The sequence below is a fragment of the Delphinus delphis genome, chromosome 14, assembly GCF_949987515.2.
Source record: "Delphinus delphis chromosome 14, mDelDel1.2, whole genome shotgun sequence".
NCBI lineage: Eukaryota > Metazoa > Chordata > Mammalia > Artiodactyla > Delphinidae > Delphinus > Delphinus delphis.
This window is the reverse complement of record NC_082696.1, coordinates 79,792,134-79,813,413: the sequence shown is the minus strand read 5'-3', so window position 1 is coordinate 79,813,413 and position 21,280 is coordinate 79,792,134. Positions and strand designations below refer to the sequence as shown.

Below are 21,280 nucleotides of genomic sequence, written 5' to 3'. Positions count from 1 at the left end.
CTGTGAAATCACTTTGAAATACAATAGCAACAGCTAGGACTTCGACCATAATGTTTGTACTTTATTGTTGAAAATTTTAAAAGTACTGTCATGTTTATTTTTGTTTAACCTCTCAAGCAAATATGCTAGTGTAGACAATCTGGTTTCTTCCCTTTCCATGTTGTCATCGGCATACCATTGGCATAACCCATGTCATTTAATGCCTCATAACTTATCTGTTTCACTCACCACCCATCCTGTCTGTGCAGTGAGCTTCTCATGCTTCCCAGAGCAAAACGAGGACGAAGTGCAGAATGCCTACACACCACCAGGTAAATACAGGAATTTGGTGACGGTAACTGTGTGTGATGACTCTTTCCATTCTACTCTGCTTCCGTCTCCCCCTTAGCGGTATTATTACGAATACGTGAAATTAATTTCCCCAGTGTTCAAATTGGTTTTGTTTTATATGGAGGTTGTGGAAAAGGTTCCAAATATATTTGAATTCTGATCCAGACAGACTGCTTTTCTATCAAAGTATTTGAAATCCAGAGGCTGCTGAGCCTCTGTGGCTGTAAATGTGTTTACACATTTCCAAAACCGAGGAACCGATTTCTGCAATTAAAATTCTATAACCTCGCTGTGAGCCCCGCCACACACACACACACACACACACACATCTAGACACAAGAGGTCTGATCCGCTGTGCATGGCAGTGTTACTGTTTCTGTGATTATAAGTTCACTTTGTTTTAGCCTTCTTTTATTTTTATGTTTTGGTTCTACTGTTGTTTTCTTTCTATTTGCTTTTAATAAGATCTTTACCACTTCACTTTTAAGAGCTGAGCTTCAGTTTCCTTCTTGATAAAGAGTGCAGATATATGACCTGTTAACTTCTAAGCCCTCCCTCCCTTCATACCCTCACCAGGTCAGAAATGCTACACTACCAAATTTCCCATAGCGACACGTAACAGTATAAAGCCTCCTTAAAGATGAGAAGAAGAGGGGATACGTTATTGTCGTCTAAATTGGAGCTGAGAACCTAGCACTTTATTTTCATCTCATTACATCTTGGATCTCATATCCCAAATAAGTCCTTTTACAGATTACTCAAAGAATACAGTCTGTGTGTATTTATTGTCAATGTGAAGTTAATGGAAGGTAAAGAATAACTAGGTGAGACAATGAACCAACACACAGATAAACTCTTTCAAATATTATGGCCATAAAGAGTAAATAGGAGAGAGAAGGAAAGAGCTGTACCCGGAATACCTGCGACGCACACAGATGCAGCTTTATTGTGTCTGTGTGGACCTGGGCTTCCGCTCAGGAATTGAACGTGATCACCCGAATGAGAATTCACTTTTTACATGTATTAAACTCTGCTAGTGATAACTACTGCCCTGTGTGCGATGCCACAGGGAAAAATGAGGGATGTTAGTTCTGTCTGCAAACTGGAGAACTAATGTAAAATCCTAACTGTTGTAAAAAGTCAGCTCAATTCTTTATAATTCGAAAGCCTCCAGCCTTACTTTGTTGTCCTGACAAATAGTTTAATAGGAGTGATTTCTTTACAGATTCAGAAAATTTTCTCATAGTCCTGTTGGGGTGACTGCAACTGTAAAACACAAACAAAACAAAGCTTTCATATTTATTAGGCACCTGGTGTGTGCCTGGCCCCCAACGTGTGGGTACTGTTAACACATTCACACCAGTAAGCTAAACAGAATCACTAAATATATTGTTTTTCTTTCCGTTACATCCCACTTTCGAAGGTAAAATAACAGGATAGGCACAACAGAATAAGCTAGTAGTTTCATCATTTTGTAAAATCTTATCTTCAGAATACAACCTATCATATTCACTTACAACTTTTAAGAATAAAACCTGTGTATTTACTACTTTCCAGTAAACAAGGAAAATAACATTCATTGAGTACCAAGCACAGTGGTAATTATTTAAGGAATTTTATCTCCATGTCCTGACAATAGTTGTATCATATGAACATTATTATCCTCATTTCACAGATGAGGAAAGATGCTAAGAAAGTTTTATTTGACATGTAACAGAGCAAGGATTCCAAATCAGGTCTGTTTGAAGTTTTGCACTGAACTAGTTTTTCCAAAAATGTGATCCGAGGAGTTGGTTCCGCATGAAGTTCAGCCAACTTAAGAGTCTGTGAGTCAAACATATTTTGGAAACTTTGCAAATTAAAGCCACTCCCTGGAGATTTCATACGCACAGCATATCAAAGTCACATACTACAGAAATCTGTCTCATATTGTTTAATTCATCGCCCCCCATTGTTATCATTATCAAATGCTTCTTCCATAAAACCTTTCCTGAGACAGTCATGTTGTACAGAAAATGCTGTGGCTTCCTTACTGTGTCCTAGACCCTTTGTACCTGTTATTTCACTTAATCCTCACAGCATCCCTGTGAAAGATTATTTCCTCCATGATATAGATGTAGAAAAAGGCTTGATGACTTGAATCATCCAGGTTCACAGCCAATAAGTGGCAAAGCCAATGTGGACCTTCAAACTAAAAACTGTGGCCACTTTTCATTCTATTTCCATTCTCTGCTGACCCCTGTTAGAGTGTAACCCCCCCAAAAAAATTCACTTTTGAACCAATTGCTTAGAAAAGTTGTATAGCAACTTGTTACTAAAGACAGTTGCCTAAGGTTTAGGAGTTGAAAAGAAGATTCTGTCTGTGAAGCAGGCTGAATCCTTTGCTTCAGTAAGTGTCCTCAATCTGTGCTTGAATGTGGTACTTTAATACATTTTAAACCACAGCTTTAAAAGATTTCCTGAATCAACCATTAGTATAAACATGAATAAACCCACGGGGGTGTTTGATATTTAATATCTCCTCAGCAAATGTTTATTCTATTCCTGATTTTATCATACTTTAATGTAAGCCAAAATGGACAATAGATTTTCATTATTGACAGTTAAAGTTTGTAGAAACATTATTAAATTACCAAAACATTCATTGACAGGACCAAGTTTACCCTTGGTGATATAGACAGTCCAGAATTCCTTATAGGTTTTAAAGGAATTCAGATGATGTTGGGCCTTGTTTCTGCCAAGTCAGAATTCATGTTCTGGTTGCAGCTAATACCCATCCCACCCAATTTCTGGTGATAAATGTTACCTGCTGTTGGATTTGTATCCAGAAGGTGACAAATGGAAAAGACTTGTCCACTGCAGTCACCTCTTTTTTTTTTTTTTTTTTGCGGTACGCGGGCCTCTCACTGTTGTGGCCTCTCCCGTTGCGGAGCACAGGCTCCGGACGCGCAGGCTCAGCGGCCATGGCTCACGGGCCCAGCCGCTCCGTGGCATGTGGGATCTTCCCGGACCGGGGCACGAACCCGTGTCCCCTGCATCGGCAGGCGGACTCTCAACCACTGCGCCACCAGGGAAGCCCTGCAGTCACCTCTTGATCTTCCTTCCTTTACTGCCTTCAATACTGTCACCAGCCTTGTCCCTGCAATGCTGGTCAGCATTTTGCTTGTTATTAGACTATTAACTTTTTAGTCATATTAATTCCCAAATTTCATAAATTATTTGCTTAGTACTTTTAGCTATGAGTTATTTCCATAGAAGCAGGTATAATATTAAACAGGGATTAAATAGTAAGTTTCATGTTGGTTACTTCATAGAGTGTAGTTCTCAAATCTTTTTCAAATTAAGGCTTTTAAACTATAACTTAAGTCTTCATCTTAATTATGAAGACATGTCCATGATTCCATATTTAACAGTTTTTTTTCCTACCTTCAAATAATTATTGTGGTCTTTCTGAGAAAAACAAAAGATCCATCTGTGTTTGTAGATTTCTAGTCTCCTACTTTTTTCATATCCTGATAAAATTCGCTTCACATGTATTTTTCTGTTTCCTGCATGTCTGCGTTCCCATGTTCCAGACATCTTGTTAGGCACTATAAAACATTACCGCCCAAGATGCCCTTGTTAGAGAACTGTTCTCACTGGAATATTTACAGGTAAGAGTCATAACAGTGAGTCTCAGTTATAAACTAATCCCTAATCCCTCACCAACTAAAAATAGCAAATTTACTTTCTAATAAAGCATTAGCATTTCCTCTTAAAATTAATTATATACAGAGAAAACTCATGATATCTAAAAATAGCTTTTAGGGGGAAAGGGGGGAAGGATAAATTGGGAGATTGGGATTGACATACACAGTCTACTACATATAAAATATGTAGCTAATAAGAACCTCCTGTATGGTGCAGGGAACTCTGCTCATTACTTTTTAATTATATGGGAATAGAATCTAAAAAAGAGTGGATATATGCGTATGTATAACTGATTCATTTTGCTGTACAGCAGACACTAACACAACAGTGTAAATCAACTATAGTCCAATAAAAACTAATTTAAAAATACAATAAAAAAGTCAAAATAGCTTTAATTATAAAACCTATGCTGGAATATTTCTCTAAATGAAATCTGCTTACTCAAATATCAGATTTCTAGTCGTTGTCTTCTTTGTCATTTATTTGTTGTTTTACTTGTTGATTTCAATTATGAGAATTGATTTTATATTATTTTATTTTGGGACGATTTTACTTTGTGGAGCTCAATTCTGCCTGCACATACTAAAACCAAACCCCTTCACCATGAATGCTTTCACTCGAGAGCACTGAGGTTTACTGATGAGATTCTGGTTAGGTAAGGACGTTTGGACGTCATACCGTCCACCTCCCCTGTCTAGTGTTTGAACCAAAAATAGCTGAGTTGTAAAATTTTCCTCCTCTGCTGTCCTTCATTTTGTTTTGGTGTGGCATCTGTCCTTGGTAATGAAGTGTTAGGCATTTTGTTTCAGTGCTTTCTGTATCCAGTTTTTTCATAAGTAGGTGTGTTAGCCTCATTTTTTTCAGTCTGAGACCCTTTTAAAAAAATTATGCAAAGCAATTCAAGCATAATCTTTGTTTAGTGTCTTTTTCTAAACAAAACTGTGCACGGCCATCCTGTCAGCGCTCACACCCTTATGAACCGACTCGCAGTGATTCTGCACTTTGTGTAAAGGGGACAGGACTCGATGCTTTCCTCTCTAACTGGTCTTCCTCTCTCTGTTTTCTCTGTCTTTCTCCTCCACCCTGGATGCAATGCACTGGCACTAGTGACCTGCAGCCCTCCCTTGACAGGGCGAGGAGTGCTAGTACCAACTGCTTGAGACCAGATGCTAGTTTGCATTCACCAGAACGAGAAAGGTATAAAGACTTTCTTAATTTCCCGTCATTTTGTACAGTCATTTTTTCCCCTATCACTCTGTTTTGTGTCCTTGAGTCTCACGGCTTATTCATCCATGTTCACTTGCCGACTGTCTGCATTTCCCCTCCCTTCTGTACACGCCTGTGTAGAGATGTGTGTATGTGGCGGAGCCAGAGGGAGCACATACACACATTTCCGTGGATGCCGTTGCAAATGGCGTGACGTGATTTGTAACTGCTTCTCGCTGCTGCTTTTCCCCTTTCGTTGCTGTTCAGTGGTTTTCTTTACACCTCCTCAGGGAGCCTTCGGTACGCTGATATGGTTGTGAGGGCCAGTGAGTTATCTGAAGGGGAAGATCACTTTCCTAGTACTTCCGCTGATAAATCGTATTTATAGGTGCAACTACAGTCTTCCATAAACGCAAAACAAGAATCTTATTTAGATAGAATACTTCCCTTGTGCATCTATATTCGGGTTTTTTTTTAAATCAACTTGCTCTTTGATATAGATCGTTTTGCCTTAAATTATATTTCAACACAAAATAGTATGTTTATCATAGATTTCCTGATGCCTTACAAAAATAAAGGCACATTACATACACACGTACGTAATTTTGCTTAACACTTTACATTGATTGATTAATAAATAATTCTGACTTTAATTCATTGATCGTGTACTACGCTGTCTCCTAAGTGTGAGCAGCTAATTTTTCCATTGTGGTGGAACTTTCTATTCCAGTAAACTTGGTTATAATTGATAGTCTCGGTTATAATTGTTATCTCTTTTCGATTAGAAGTCATTCACTGGAAATTTGCATACTACCTCTTCACAAATCCCGAGGAAAAATGTTTAGTTGTGTTAATGTAACCCACTTTTCCTCTTCTTCAGAGGCTGCTTAAAGCTTTCCTTTAGCAATCTTTCTAGTCTGATTCTACTCATTTATTTATGAGATGTTTATTTCTGGAATTTAATGATTGGTACAGGTAGACATGTTCATTTTTTAGTGTCTTCATAAGATCCTACTAAAAATATCTACTTTTTAATTTTGTATTCTTTTGTATTTGCAAAATTTGTAATAGAAAACAATGGAATCTAACTTTTTGTATTTCTTTACATTTGTAGAAGAAATTTTAGTTGAAACGGGCTCTTCTTTAGTTGAATGGGCTCTTCTAAAATCACAGTTGAAATTGTTTCATTATTCTTGTTTGTTGTATATTTCCCCCAAAAAATATATACAAGAGTAGCAAGAAAAAATATTTTTATATTTTTTTACTTATTATTATTTCCTTATATGTTTCTGGTTAGTGTTAAAACAAGGATAGAATGAAGTCAGCGGAATCTTCTGACTACAACGATACCCTAACATCTTAAATGTCATCTCTATTGGTTCTGTCTAAGGGAAATACAGTTTGAACCACATGCATAATTTTAAATTTTCTGCTTGCCATATTAAAATATGAAATTAACTTTAATACTTTAGTATATATCTGAAATATTATCATTTTAACATATAATCAGTTAAAAACTGTTAGTGAGATATTTTGCATTCCTTTTTTTTTTTTTTTTTTTTTTTGCGGTACACGGGCCTCTCACTGCTGTGGCCTCTCCCATCGCAGAGCACAGGCTCTGGACGCGCAGGCTCAGTGGCCATGGCTCACAGGCCCGGCCGCTCCGTGGCGTGTGGGATCCTCCTGGACCGGGGCACGAACCCACGTCCCCTGCATCGGCAGGCGGACTCCCAACCGCTGCGCCACCAGGGAAGCCCTGCATTCCTTTTTTCACACTGCTCCTTGACCACTTGTGGCTACTACATTGGACAGTACAGTTTTATTCTGTCACTGAAGCCTGTCGAGCACGTGTTTTCTTGTTGCTCTGAAGCCAGAGAATTCACAGATCCATGTATTGGTGAATTTCATCTCTGATAATACCCTTAGAACAGGCCAACCTGTAGACAAATAATCTGGCCACGATTCTTTTACAGGTCATAGTGAGGTCTGAGTGCACTCACTTATGATACGTACTTTTGATAGAAGAGAAAATATGATTGAAACTTACATTCACTCTATCTATTGAATAAAAAATAAATTTCCCCTTAAAAAAAATGAAAGGGGACTGGAATTGGTGTTACTAATGTTCTTTAACTTATTGGGGTCAATTTGTTGTCAAGAAGAAAATAAAGTGAGATGAGTTCTCATCAGGAAATTTACAGATGCTGTAGGTGTGTCTTGGTGTGGAGGATGCCGTCCTTCTGCGCACAGACCTCTGAGCAGCTTCGAGACAGGACAGAGTAGGACCAGCAGTGGGGGCTTTGTGCTCTTTGGAAGATGCACCTGTACGTCCCCAGACAGGACGTGAGGAGAGTAGGAACTGTGGAAGCTTTGAGAGTTTTCCAGGTTACTTAGTTCTGGTGACTGACCAGAGAGCTGATCAATGCCTGACATATACATAGTAAATATGATATTATAGAAAAGTTGTTAAAGACATAACTTCATATTCTTGAGATGGTGACCTATCAGTATTTCCACAGCCTTGTAACCTATCGAGGTCAAACAATTTGCTGATTCTAAACTATCTTGATGAACATGTGTATGCTGTTATACCTACTTAATGCCCTTTTCTGGAGTATCTTCACTAACTCTGAAAGCAAAGGAAGTTCTGTGTTAGTACAAAAGATGAAATTGTTAAAGCAGACTCGGTACCCCACACTGCACTTCACTGATTATTCCAATATAAAGGAGCGCCAGGCACAGTTAGCATGTTCTCTTCCCGAAGGACCCCAAAACCATCAGGCCTACCTTTTCTCCCTTATGAGGATGGTTTGGCCCAGGTTAACAGATGAATTTTGAGACAGACACGTGGAAACACTGTTTGCAAAGGAAGTAATTTCTGTGTTTGAGCATCTCCATTATATAATATATTCTGTTGATTACACAACTAGCAAAAATACGTAGGGGTTACCCCATTGCCCCATCCAGTCATGACCCATAAGTCAGGAAATTTGGGGTTCATTTACAGTGAAAGATCTAGAAAGACTAGTTGTACCCTGCTGAAGACCTTGAATAGATAAGGACTCTCTTTTATCTTTTCTCTAGCAAATACCACTGCATGCTTACAAGGAGGTCTGGTCAAGGTCCCTGTACTTTCATCTGTGTCAAGGTCAGCTTGAGGTTATCGGTTCCCCCTTGTTCCCTGATCCGGAAGGAGTGAGTTCCAGGCCTGCTGTTAACCTTTCCTTTCCCGGGTTTTACAGCAGAATGTTGCTTACGTGTTCAGAAACACTGATTTCTAGAGCCACTGGAGAATGATTCCTTTCCTCGGATGTTTTATCTTCTTCCTTGACCTCTTCCAGAAATCTAACGTCTCCTTTCTTCAGCATCCTCTACAAATTCCCTAACACCTCTGTGCTGAGGCAGTCTCCTTTACAGGCTGCTTAACCTCCCTGTCTCTGTCTCCCCCTCAGCTTTCCTCTTTTACCCCACCCATCCCATCCCTGAAATTATATGTCTGTCAGTCAAAAGTTTCCACACTGGGACATCCCTGGTCGCGCAGTGGTTAAGAATCCGCCTGCCAATGCAGGGGACACGGGTTCGAGCCCTGGTCTGGGAAGATCCCACATGCCGCGGAGCAACTAAGCCCGTGAGCCACAACTACTGAGCCCTCAAACCACAACTAATGAGCCCGCGTGCCTAGAGCCCGCGTGCCTAGAGCCCGTGCTCCGCAACAAGAGAAGCCACCGCAATGAGAAGCCTGCGCACCGCTACGAAGAGTAGCCCCCCCCTCGACACACTAGAGAAAGCCCGTGCGCAGCAACGAAGACCTAACACAGCCAAAAATAAATAAATAAGCTTAAAAAAAAACGTTTCCACACTAATACATATGGAGACAACACTCCGCTGTAACTGGTCATGCCAGACCCTCCCCTGCAAACCAGGCCTAAATTTCTCGGTGGTTGGTAGACCCTGTGTGCATCAAAAGTCGAAATCGAATGCACTGTCTCCCTCAAATCCTCTGCAAGCAAAATGCTTTCTCTTCTGAAATGTCCCTGTACTTTGGCAGCTTTGACATATAACCATCCACAAAATCTGGAAATACTTCTGCTCCTTCGTCTCATTTGATGAGACAGGAAGTCCTATCCGTTCTCCTTCAAGAATCTCCAAGACAGATCCCGCCCCCCCGCTTCATTATACTATAGCCCATCCCCACTTCCGATGCCATTCTTGCCCCGTTAATTTCTCATAAGCTCTATTAATCGTTCTGTTCCTTTTTGTCTCAAGTCTTTTTCCCATTAAAATTGAAATACCCTTTTTCCTTTTTTGTCTGCCTAAAAATTCTCCTCATTCTTCAAAACAGGAAGTCAAATAACCATTTCGTCTATAAAACTTCTCTTAACCTCTCCCGCACATGCTTGCCTTTCCTTGCCAGGCAGAATTATTAACTCTCTTTTCTGGGCCCATGTAACATTACATGCGTTCTATTTCACTTAGTCACGCTTGTTTCTTCCACTAGATTGTACTCCTGGAGGTCAGGGATCGTATTTGGCCTTGCCATCTCTTGCGATAGCATTATTATTTTTTACTTAGTACATGTTCCATCTGGGGCTTTGGGGGAACTTCAAAAACACCCCATATTTTCTGCTCCCGGATCTGTGTCCAGTTGTGAGCTAGACCCAAGAACTGCAAGGTGGGGGATCTAATTATCACCGTAAATACAGTGAACAAGTTCAGAAGCTAGACTTCAGGTTGTAAGCTTGCCGGTGACTCACCAAGAGGCTGCCACACTTTCTGAACCACGAGAGGCTTCTGCCTTCTGAGGGCTGCTGTGCAGGTTGATTTGCTGTGGGGTTTGCTGTTTGCAGGCAGACTGATTAGGAAGGAGGAATCCAGAAAGGGCTAAGTCATCAGTGCCTGATTCTTTAACACAAAGTCCCCCTCCTCCCTCCTTGGGGTGGAGAGAGGCCCGAAGTAGGACTTGAAGGAATTTCCCTCCACATGGAAACACGAGGCCTAAGAGAAAGGAAGTTCCTACCTAAAACTTAACTGTAACTTCAATTGAAATAAATAAACTTTATGCCAAAGTATAAGCACCTATATTAATTTTCACTTAAAATAGGATTGGGGAAAATGTTTCAAAGGACTAAATGAATAATGGGAATAGACAATAAAAATATGTACTGTATAATCAGATCTCTAGTCTGTTCAGGGTTGGTGTCTAATATGACAGAACTTCACAGATATTTTTTGTGTGTGCTATTTAGGGAATGAATGGTTTACATTTCCATATAATCTCTCTTTTAGATAGTTAAGCTGCTTAGCCATGCTCTGCCAGGACATATGCACCACTGAAAGATGTGTGAATATGCAGGCGTACATACGAATGACACATTTAAACACACGCACTTTTGTTGTAAGGTATATCCTTGCTGGGGGGAAGAGCCCCAATGTAAGAACCATTTCATTGCTTGCTGAGGACTGTCAGTTCTATGTCCTTATATCTCCTCGGTGGGTCCCCTTACTGCTGTTGATTTCTTTTTCTTTTTTTTTTTTTTTTTTGCGGTACGCGGGCCTCTCACTGTTGTGGCCTCTCCCGCCGCGGAGCACAGGCTCCGGACGCACAGGCTCAGCGGCCATGGCTCACGGGCCCAGCCGCTCCGCGGCATGTGGGATCTTCCCGGACCGGGGCACGAACCGGTGTCCCCTGCATCGGCAGGCAGACTCTCAACCACTGCGCCACCAGGGAAAACCACCGCTGTTGATTTCTTAGTTAAGTTTCTTATTACTTCTTACCAGTATTACCCCCAAACCTCAAATCTTATCCTTTTATTATCTACTTAAATATTTGCAAATATTTATTCATTACTTATTCTGTGCTGGGTGTAGTTGATGTAACTGCCCAAACAAAGCAAAACAAGACACTGTAGCCCCTTATTTGGGGAGGCCCCAGCCTGTTCCTTCAGTTCCACAGCCACCAGAGTGACCCTTCCCCTCCTGCTCTGAGCACAGAGAAAAGGATGGGCTCCCAACAAATAGATGTTTCGGAATTAATGAGTTTAGAATACCTGAGATTAAAGCACTTATAATGCAACTAAGGTAACCCGCAGGCAAGACAGTTGGGAAGAAAAATCAAGAAGGGGCTGTTTTAGTTCAGTTTCGTGATTAATGACTCCAGTGTAGCCTGCCATGTTCGCTTCTAGCATGAAAACGGACGTGGAAGGTGTGTGTTCTGCTCAATAATAAGGGAATAGATTCTAATTTTGGTCCTTCTGTGTGATAGGAGAAACAGAGAAAGAAGTTGGACACATTTTAAAAACATATAAAACGTTAGTATATTTCAAGCTCACAAATGCATGATATTAAAACTTATGTGATGTCTGTTCTTTGGACAAAAATTGGGTATAATTTGATCCTACTCTCATCATATCAAAGATATGAGGGTGAAGCAAACATTTATGTTATTGGGACTGCATATCAGCATATTCAGAAGGACTTTGAGTGCACAGGTGTACATGTATGATGCTAAATATTTCTAAAAGTTTACCTTTTAATAGCTTGCATTCACAATGCCTTGTTTCTAAATGTACACCCTCTCTTTCATGGCCTTCCCTGCATGTTTCATAATTATAGCATTTTTCTTTACTTTTCATGTTTAAATAAACACAAGGACTGGAATTTTGCCTCAGGAAGCAAGGTTATTCATAATCTTGTCAAGTGAATATTACTTATTCCTTCAAAAATGTTTAAAGAAAAACATATCAACTCTGTATTTTTAAAGAACACCTTAAGTTTTCTCATGACTGAGTACAACTGCATGTGAAAAACACTAGCTATAATTGTTTTCAACGGTTTTAGAAATGTTTTTCTTTATTGTGTCTGCAGAACAAAAGCCAGTAAGGTGCAAAGCTACATTTTCAAGCCTTCCGATTGGATTGACCAACTATATACTCACTTAAAATAATTCAGTAATTTGAAATGAAGGCAAATTTGTTTTTAATTTCACAAACACATAACACCTTCCAGAGGACATGCCACACAGTTTTCTCTTCTGCCCAAATTCTGCTTTCAAGTATCTTTGTTTGCTTCACGGCTTCCTCAGAGCCCTCCTTCCATCCATCCAAGGCTGAGTGATGACAAAGAGTCTTCCCAGGGGCTTTCAGAGAAGAGCACCTGCTGACTAAAGGTATCCTGGTCACATGTTGATAGCCCTCTGCTGCTTTTGTCCAAATTGTGTAATAAGTCCACGAAGCCAAGTTAACGGCAAAAAGAGATGGCTCTTAAAAAATGTTACGACTGGTCTTCTTTGGATTATTATAAAATCGTATAGTTAGACGAGTCTTAAACCCCATTCAGTGATCCCTTGTTGCATATGAGGAAGCCAATACGCAGAGAAATTATCCTGCTTAAAATGTTCATCTCGAATATATTCAAATTTCCAAATTTGGGCCGTCCAGTCCCTTACGGCCTCTTTTCAGTATTTGCCCGGATGTCTGTAATTTGTGGTTATGCAGAGACAGAATCTCAAGATAGTTTAACAAGAGAATGAACCAAGTTTCAAACTTTTATTTAACTATTAATCATAAAAACAGTATTCTTGTAAATGCTAAAATAAGAAAACAACTGTCTACCCCATGAAGACATACCTTTGCAAGTAAAGATTAACAAGATTTTTTGAAGGTAATACTATTTTACAATGGCATTTATCTGTATTTCCCACTTTTATCCATCAGTGGGTTTTGCTGACAATTTTTTCATTTCAGTTACTAACCCTGCAGTTTTCCCCCAGAAAGCTTGTTAAGACTTCACTGGTAGCATCTCCATGAATCATTTCTTCATGTTATTGTTTCCACACTAGAGAGTAGTTTTTTTTTTTTTTTTTTTTTTTTTTTTTTGTGGTACGCGGGCCTCTCACCGTTGTGGCCTCTCCCATTGCGGAGCACAGGCTCCGGACGCGCAGGCTCAGCGGCCATGGCTCACGGGCCCAGCCGCTCCGCAGCATGTGGGATCTTCCCGGACCGGGGCACGAACCCCTGTCCCCTGCATTGGCAGGCGGACTCTCAACCACTGTGCCACCAGGGAAGCCCTAGAGAGTAGTTTTATTTCTTCCACTTAAACTATGCTTCTGCTTTGTATGAAATTCACACACCTCATTTGCCACTTTATCCAGTAATTTCAAGACCTCGTATCAAATAAGCATTGGTGGCTTCTTAAATCTATTTTATTCAGGCATCTATCTGCCTGATTCTTAAGGATGCATCTTTGTAAAGTTATACATATGTATTTATGTGTAGGTATAGTTTCGCAGACACACACCACATTTAAAAGAACAAAATTACACAGGAGATTTCAAACATCTTCCCAAATAAGTTGTTTCTCTATTCACATGTCAGGCTACAAGTTTTATTTTCCTACAATATTGTCATTTATCTTTCCAAGGCCTGCAAAAATGAAGAGTAAATTATGGAGCAAAGAATCTACACTTTGACTTTTTGGGGTGATTTTCCAGTCCTCTTGTTCCATATATTCTTTTATTTTAGGAGTTACTAAATGTCTTGTTTTTTCCTGTCTTGTTCATTGGGCAAACAGGGGTAGATGGTCCCCCTCTCTAGATAGGAGACGGCCTCCTAGCCCCAGGATTCAAATCCAGCATGCGTCTCCGGAGAATGACAGGTACTAGTCACTTCCTCCCCACAGACAAGTGGCTTCCAGAGGCCGGCAGGCCACCAAGTGGAGGGTAGCCAAGAGCCATGTGGTTATGATGCCTTCCTTTCAGGGGCCAGAGCGTAAGAGGTGGTGATTCCCACACTAAATGCATCCACCTCTGATAAAGCACCTTAGAGTGTTTCCTGAAGTGAAGCTAGCACGCACAGGGCATGGTGTAAACACAGTGAAGTCGGGTCCAGCGGGAGAGTTCTCTCTTAATGAGCGTTTGTCTTAGGGTTTCGATTTTCTAGAAACATATTTAACTATCGATTTTGTCTACACTTGACTAAATTAAGATTCTCAGGTGCTTTAAAATGTATTAAAATCTATCACAGAGCCTGTTCTTTTGTTATACTGGTTGATGATCTGATCTTCATCGTTGTTTTGTTAATAATGAAGTTTAGGCTTTGGGGCCTATTCCCTGATTTAAGACAGAATACCTCGTTCTCATCTATTTTATGAATATTGTGTTTTTAAGCCAAGTATTGTCCAGGGCTAGGGTCAGTCAACAAGGTAGGTTTTTAAAAATAACATCAGTGCTTTGAATCTACTTCATGCTGTGATGTCACAAGTGCCACACTATGTATTTCCACTGCTTTGTTTTCCTCCTTGGGCGTTGCTCACCCAATTCTCCTCTTTAGTGATGGCTCTTATACGTAGGCCATGTCGTTTCCCAACTGGCTACAAAAGGTTATGGGTGTTTTGACTGCTTCTCTTCTGGTGAAGCAGAAATTCAGTCATCACATGGGTGACATCTTATTTAGTATATTTCAATTTGAAAGGAAAACTAAACGCCGTCACTCAGAAAAGATTAATAAGTCATCTTACAAATGTTGGACCCCAAGGCGGTATTTTATGGAGGCTTTTTGAATATTTTATTATGGTTTAATCTTTAACACCTTTACCTCTGAATATGACTTATGTATTTGGAATTTAAATCTAGTTCTTTCTACTGCTAACTGATTTCTAGGATAGAATTTATGAGACTAGAAAAATTAGTAAAATCTCCAATGTAAAAATTATTACAAACTTAAAGCTTTTTCAAATAAGAATATAAAATAATGGTATAAATAAAATTTTAAAATGTGCACCCACATTGCTACTCATTCATTCAGCAAAACTATTTGTGCACTTACTGTGTGCACTATTCTAATGGCTAGAGTCACAACAGTGTTTAAGAAAAGCAGTGTCATGGCCATGAAGGAACTTCGAATTTCCTCTTATAAGAGACTATCCTGGATTTCATCTTATGTAATGATTGCTAGAGTATAAGACGATTAAGTGTGATGGTCTCTGTAGTGAATATAAATGTAAGTTTATCTGGGTTTAGGATAAGCAACATGGAAATCCAAATAGTAGTTTTAGTTCTTACATACATGAGATGAAGATTAGTTGAAGATTAGTTGTCTTTTAGTAACATGTGAATTATGTTATTTGATTTCATAGATTTTATATATAATTTTAAAGGTAGATTTTAGAAGCAGAAATAGTCCTTTTAGATAAGATTATTAAAGGAAACTCTTCCTAATACATAATTCTGAACATACATTTTACTTTTCATTATGATTTATTTATAAGTAAATTCTGTATTCAACAAAAGGAAATACATTTTAAATGACTTGATACTATGATATATTACTGTTGGGAACAGAATGTTATTTACAATAAGTTTTTATTATTAAAATATATAAGTGCTTATAAAAATGAGAGAGAAATTACCGCGTCAGCTGACGCTAAATTCATAGGTAACCATGGCAACCGCTCAGGAACACAACACTTGCATTTCACCTCCTATTAGCTTCATTTACTCATTCAGAAGTTTCTGCCAATTCACAAATGAGGTGAACATGGCGTCAGATTTGGAGACAGTGAATGTTCATAAGAATTTTGCCATCAGGTGACTTTTGCCCTAGGTCACTGGTTGCTAAAAAAAAAAAATTCTAAAATCAGTGACAATTTATATAATCGCCTTTGGATGTCCGGTATCAAGGCATATTTGATTATTTTGAAACTAGCATAGTAATACAGTAAGTAAATATTTGCTTAAGAGAGCTCTCTAGTAAGTTGGAAAGCATTGAGTTGCCGTCTTATTTCACACAGTGCGTGTGTTCACACACACACACAATTTTTAATGTAGCATTTCTCCATAATTTAATTTCAACAGTAAGAAATCTTGATGTCATCTCAAGTGGTACAATAGCTTTATTTGGAATTAACATGGAAGCATGTTTCTCTAGATGGAGGAATTTTCCTAGAAGTTGTAGGATTTTGTAAAACAAGGATGAGGAAAAAATACGTAAGTTTGGAACCCCAGGGAATGTTTGTGACTTTAAAATTCTAGTGAAAATTTTCTTGCAAAATTTTAAAAATATTGAAAATTTTAAGAATCATCACTCCAATAACAAAGTATTTCTTTGTAAATGGCATTATTTTAATATATAAATAGTAACTTTTATGAATCTGTGTGCACATAACTCTGTTATGAATCTTAGTAAAATTGAGAGCTACTTGTGGCTTCAAATTAACCAAAATTTGTGAGTGGCAAGTTAGAAAAAATGTATTTTAATAGATCCCTGAAGCATTGAGGTTTTGATTTTAGTGCTCACAGTTGAATGCATCATCCTTAAGTGAAAGGCAAGTATAAATTACTGTTATTATTAATATTATTATCACCATCTAATTCAACTTTTTGGTAAATATTTTTTCAAGAAAACACAACATATTCTTTTTAAATTAAAAACAATGTTTTGATAGTGACCGTTCTAATAAATGTGAGTTCTTACTTGGTACATTTTGGGATGTATGTTGATACTTCATTGGCTTGAAGTTACTGACTCCGTTGTTTTGATTGAGAATGTTTTTGCATCATTGTACATGATATTTTTAAGGAGGCAATTTATTGATGTGACTTAAATAAAACGGAAAATATTTGATAAAATCACATTATTTTCCAGGAGTTTAAATTAAAGTAGCCTACTGTGCTTAAAATTAATTCCTGAATTATTCTGCTAATCTAGTTCTGATTTCTTTTGCAACTTGGAAGCAGCTACTTGCCTATAGGAATCTTTATCCTTAAATATCAAGTGGTTTCTTTTGATTCAAAGTGGATGAATCTTCTTTCTCCATTGAAAATATTTATGAGATAAAGAAATGACCCACTTTTTCACTTCCAGAATTCATCATACTTGCCACATAGATGCAGAGTTAATGTAGAACCACCTATAAATTCAGTGCATCACTAATCATTTTTGTTTGCTTTATAACATCCTTTATCATCTGTGCTTTTCCAAGATGTCCTTTTCTTAAATGAATGAAATGTACCCATGTACTGAAATACTTAGTGAGTCTGTTTAATGGCTATAGTCATATACATAAATATCAATAATAAACAAAAGGGTAAATATATCTTAATGGTATGCATCCATCTTCACCGTATGTGAACATTTCTTGTTTAGGTAGATTCTGTTTAAATTTAATTTTTTCCTTCCCAAAATTATGAGGAAACAAGATGATAGAGATTTACATTTCACATTAAGCCATCTGGATAGGCAACCAAAATATAGACATAAAGATTCTTATGATATCAGTGTTAATTATAATTAAAACATTATGTGGTAGAATTTATTACATTTTCCCCAAAGCAGACTATATTTTCATCTTATTAGCATGTTAATTTTCCACTTTAATAGAATTGTAGTATCTTCAGAAAAGTTTTATTTATCAATGTCTTCAGGGAGTTGCTCTAACTGAATTTAGTTATAGATGAGGAAAGGAAAGTGGCCCAGAAACAGATTTTAACAAGTGCCTTTCTTTTCATTAGTACATTTTATGAATCTTTACACTTAATCTAATAGAGAATAATAATTAAAAATGGAACTTCCAGAAAATTAGACTTAATTAGGAATGCCCTCACTTTTTGATTATTACTCTTGCTTCCATTTAATAATACAATAATTATTGTTACACCTTACATTTGAATATACCTTTATAGCTTTTAAGGACCTTAATTTGTGCCCTGTGAACTGGGAGGCTCGATGGCAGAGGGGGCGGGAACCTAGGGCCATGGGCCAGGATGGTGCCTCACCAGCTGACTCAGACCCATATTCCCTTGGACAAGTCACTTAACCTTCCTGGGACTTATTTTCCTCATCTGTAGATTTAGGTGGCTGTAGATGGACTAGCTGAATGCTGATGGCCCTCAAGACTCTAAAACTGAGTCCATGCTGCCTGGTTGCATCATGATGAACATGTGTTGGGCCAGTAATGATGACTGACACCTCATTATGCATAAGGCAGTAACCAGAGGGCATTTCTTATTTATGGTATCTTAGATTTTACCAAAGACCAGAAAACAATGCCAAGTTTTATGTCTAAATTTATTTGATTTGATGTAAGCTGAACTGTATAACCCTGATTAGGTTTTTACTTGTCGTAACCTTTTAGATTCTCAAATTCCAGTAGAATATTACAAAATATTACTTTTTTAACCACCTAGCCAACATATATTTATTGAGAAGCTACTATGTCCTGGGTGTTGATGTTACAGTAATAACCCAAACACAGTTCCTGCCCATGAGGAACTTAGGAAAGAGTAATGTAAGGCAGAAGGTAGTTCCTTTCACTGTGATCCATTTTATGATCACATGATCAATAGTTTCAGGGAAATAGTACAAGAATATAAATTGATGGTTTTAACCTCTCCTGTTTACGTATCATAAGACCCTATTCCAAGAAAGAGCTGTGTTTAAACATACAATATATTCATAGCTATAACTTAGGATTTGGGGTAGAAAAGACAGTAGGATTTTCTATTTTCTTCTCTATTCTTGCTTTACACTGAATTATTACAATCAAGTGAATGTCATTTTAACTCAACTTGAAGATTCTTTTAAGTGCTTAGAAGAATTATAAAGACATGCCCTTTGTAGGAAACTTTAGAAGAATCTTCAGTAAAGTACGTTTCTGTGGCATTTGAAGAGGAAAAAAAAGGGCATCCATGGGTTAAACACTAAAACAAGGACAAAAGTTAGATGCATGAACCTCTGCATGAATATTTGTCATCCAGTTATGGGACATGGAGTTTGATACTCTTACACATGAATAAGAGTCTTTATCTTCAAGAAACAAATATATATTATTATCATTTTAAATAATACTTTTATAACATTGATCTCTTCCTATTTTAAGTAATGCTAAAAGCACTACAAATCCTTGTTCTATGTAATACTGCAAAAAACTACAAATACTACAATACAAATACTGAGTAATACTGAAATATTTAGAGTTAGCAAATCTGTAAGGTGATAGTGTTCTTATTGCCATTTTGCAGGTGGAAAACACTGAGGCCCAGAGAGGCTAAGTAACTTGACTCAAATCATCCAGCTGGTCAGAAACAGAGTAGAGATCAAACCCAGTTTGGCTCTAGAGTCCGTGCTTTTAGCTACTATGATCCAGTGTCATTTATGCCACAGATGCAACGCATTCATGGACATTGAGATTCTAGACTCTTAGTTTGACATGTAAGAACCATGTGAGTGAGAGCAAATGACTTAACCCCTCTAAGCCCAGAGTTTTCCTGGGGAATGGACTGATTTCCAACTAGTCAAGGGACGCGGTAAGGAGAGATGCCCCTCCTCTGTCACATCCCTTTTGCCACCTCAGAAGCGAGATGTCAGAGTCATGAAAGTCTCAAGGATACACAGCTGGAACCCGAATTCTAAACCCAGATTCTGAGTTTGAGGGCAAACTCACGTGAGCCGAGCAAGTGGCAGCAGGGAGAGAGGAGGGGCGGGACGAGCATCCCCAGAAGCGCACGCGCCCTATGACGCGGACCTGGCACTTTGATGTGCGTCCCTGTGCCTGGACCTATGCTGGATTTCAGAGCATCTGGCCTTAACAAGTAAAAGGAGTAGAGACAAGAGACTAGATCTTAAAGTTTCTCATCACAAGGAAAGAAAATTTCTAGTTAGTGGTGGTGGGCGTTGACTAGGCTTATTGCGGAGGTCATTTTGTCATATTCACAAATATTGAATAATTATGTCATACACCTGAAACTAGTACGATGTTACATGTTAATAATATCTCCAAAAAAGACAGTTTTCTCCTTAACATTGTGGGAAGGAAGGGATAGCAGGAAATAAAAATAAGAATAAATTGTAGACAATCAATTATCAAGATAAACTATAATGTTTTTTATGGTTTCTCTGTTTTGTTTTAAAGAAGTGAGTTTCTTGACCACAATATTTTTTTTTTCTTTCAAATATATTGTAGTCCAGACACGTTTTAGGTTGAATGGACATATGTAAGCTGCCTTGGGGAAACAAACTCTACGTATAAGCATTATTTCTATAGGAAAATGCATTTCGGGTTTCAAATGTTCGATGTACATACCTACCTTTAGAACACAGAGTAAATCAGGAACTTTATTCGTTCTTTGACTTGTGACGTATGATTAGGTTTTTAAAATGCTACATGATTGCAAAAGTATCTTTATGACCATTTTTAAAGTAATTTGAATAGTTGATTTTTAAATACTTTTATTTATGTCAAACACGTTTCCCTAGAGCATTTTTCTTCTCTTTTCTTCGTAATTTTGGGGGAGAAAAAAGCCAAGGAGAACATCTTTGTAGCCCCACGTTTCAACCTGTCAGAGTGGAGGGCACTTCCCCCGTGTGTGGTCTTTCAGCACCTAAACCACAACTGTCATCACGTTTATCATCACTGCGTTTCACCGTTGAGTTTGTTTCTTCCTCAGGAAGGCACAGTTGCCAGCAGGAACCCCCATGACCTCAAGACTGTAGACTTAACGCATCTACACTGATGGGGTGTCAGCTTCTGTGTCTCCTGTTGGGAAACTTGTGTCTTCCACACAGTACCAGTTCTGGTTTTTATTTTCATTTTATTTTAAAAAGTACGGGCTGACAAAACCATTTAGGTACAATAGTTGCCATTTTTCATGTCTATTGCTTTTATCATTGTATGAGATGACCGTAGCTTGATTCATCATATGTTTTGTATTTCTTTAACATTTCATTCCACAGGCACTCCAGAAAGTCTGAAAGATCTAGCACCCAAAAACAGACTAGGAAAGGCACTGCCTCTGATGCAGAAAGGTAGGCTTGGTGTTGTGATGTGCGGCATCTTCTGTTTCACTGAGATGTTCTGGGGCGCCTTCTCTATCATTTGACATGTGCTGAAACACAGTTGTGATGCTTAAAGACATTCGTGTAAAGAAATCTCCTATACGGGAATAGCCTCGTTCAAAAAATGAGATGGGTAATTTGAAGGCAGCCCTTAAGTCTTAGGGCTTAAGAAAATTCTCATGCATTTCTCTTAGTGATCATTCCGATTACTGAAGAGGATTAAATCC

General features: G+C 38.4%; 1 protein-coding gene across 21 annotated transcripts in view; it reads left to right on the top strand.

The window, feature by feature from the left end:
• RIMS1 (regulating synaptic membrane exocytosis 1) overlaps positions 1-21,280 on the top strand; it is a 474,653-nt gene that overhangs the window by 328,363 nt on the left and 125,010 nt on the right. For 8 of the 21 annotated variants that reach the window (XM_060030385.1, XM_060030379.1, XM_060030365.1 and 5 more), the window contains 4 exons: positions 249-311; positions 5,128-5,217; positions 13,795-13,878; positions 20,952-21,023. In XM_060030385.1, coding sequence (XP_059886368.1) covers positions 249-311; positions 5,128-5,217; positions 13,795-13,878; positions 20,952-21,023 — 309 coding nt within the window. The remainder of the gene's footprint in view (positions 1-248; positions 312-5,127; positions 5,218-13,794; positions 13,879-20,951; positions 21,024-21,280) is intronic. The other 13 variants (XM_060030380.1, XM_060030382.1, XM_060030374.1 and 10 more) reach the window with 5 other exon arrangements.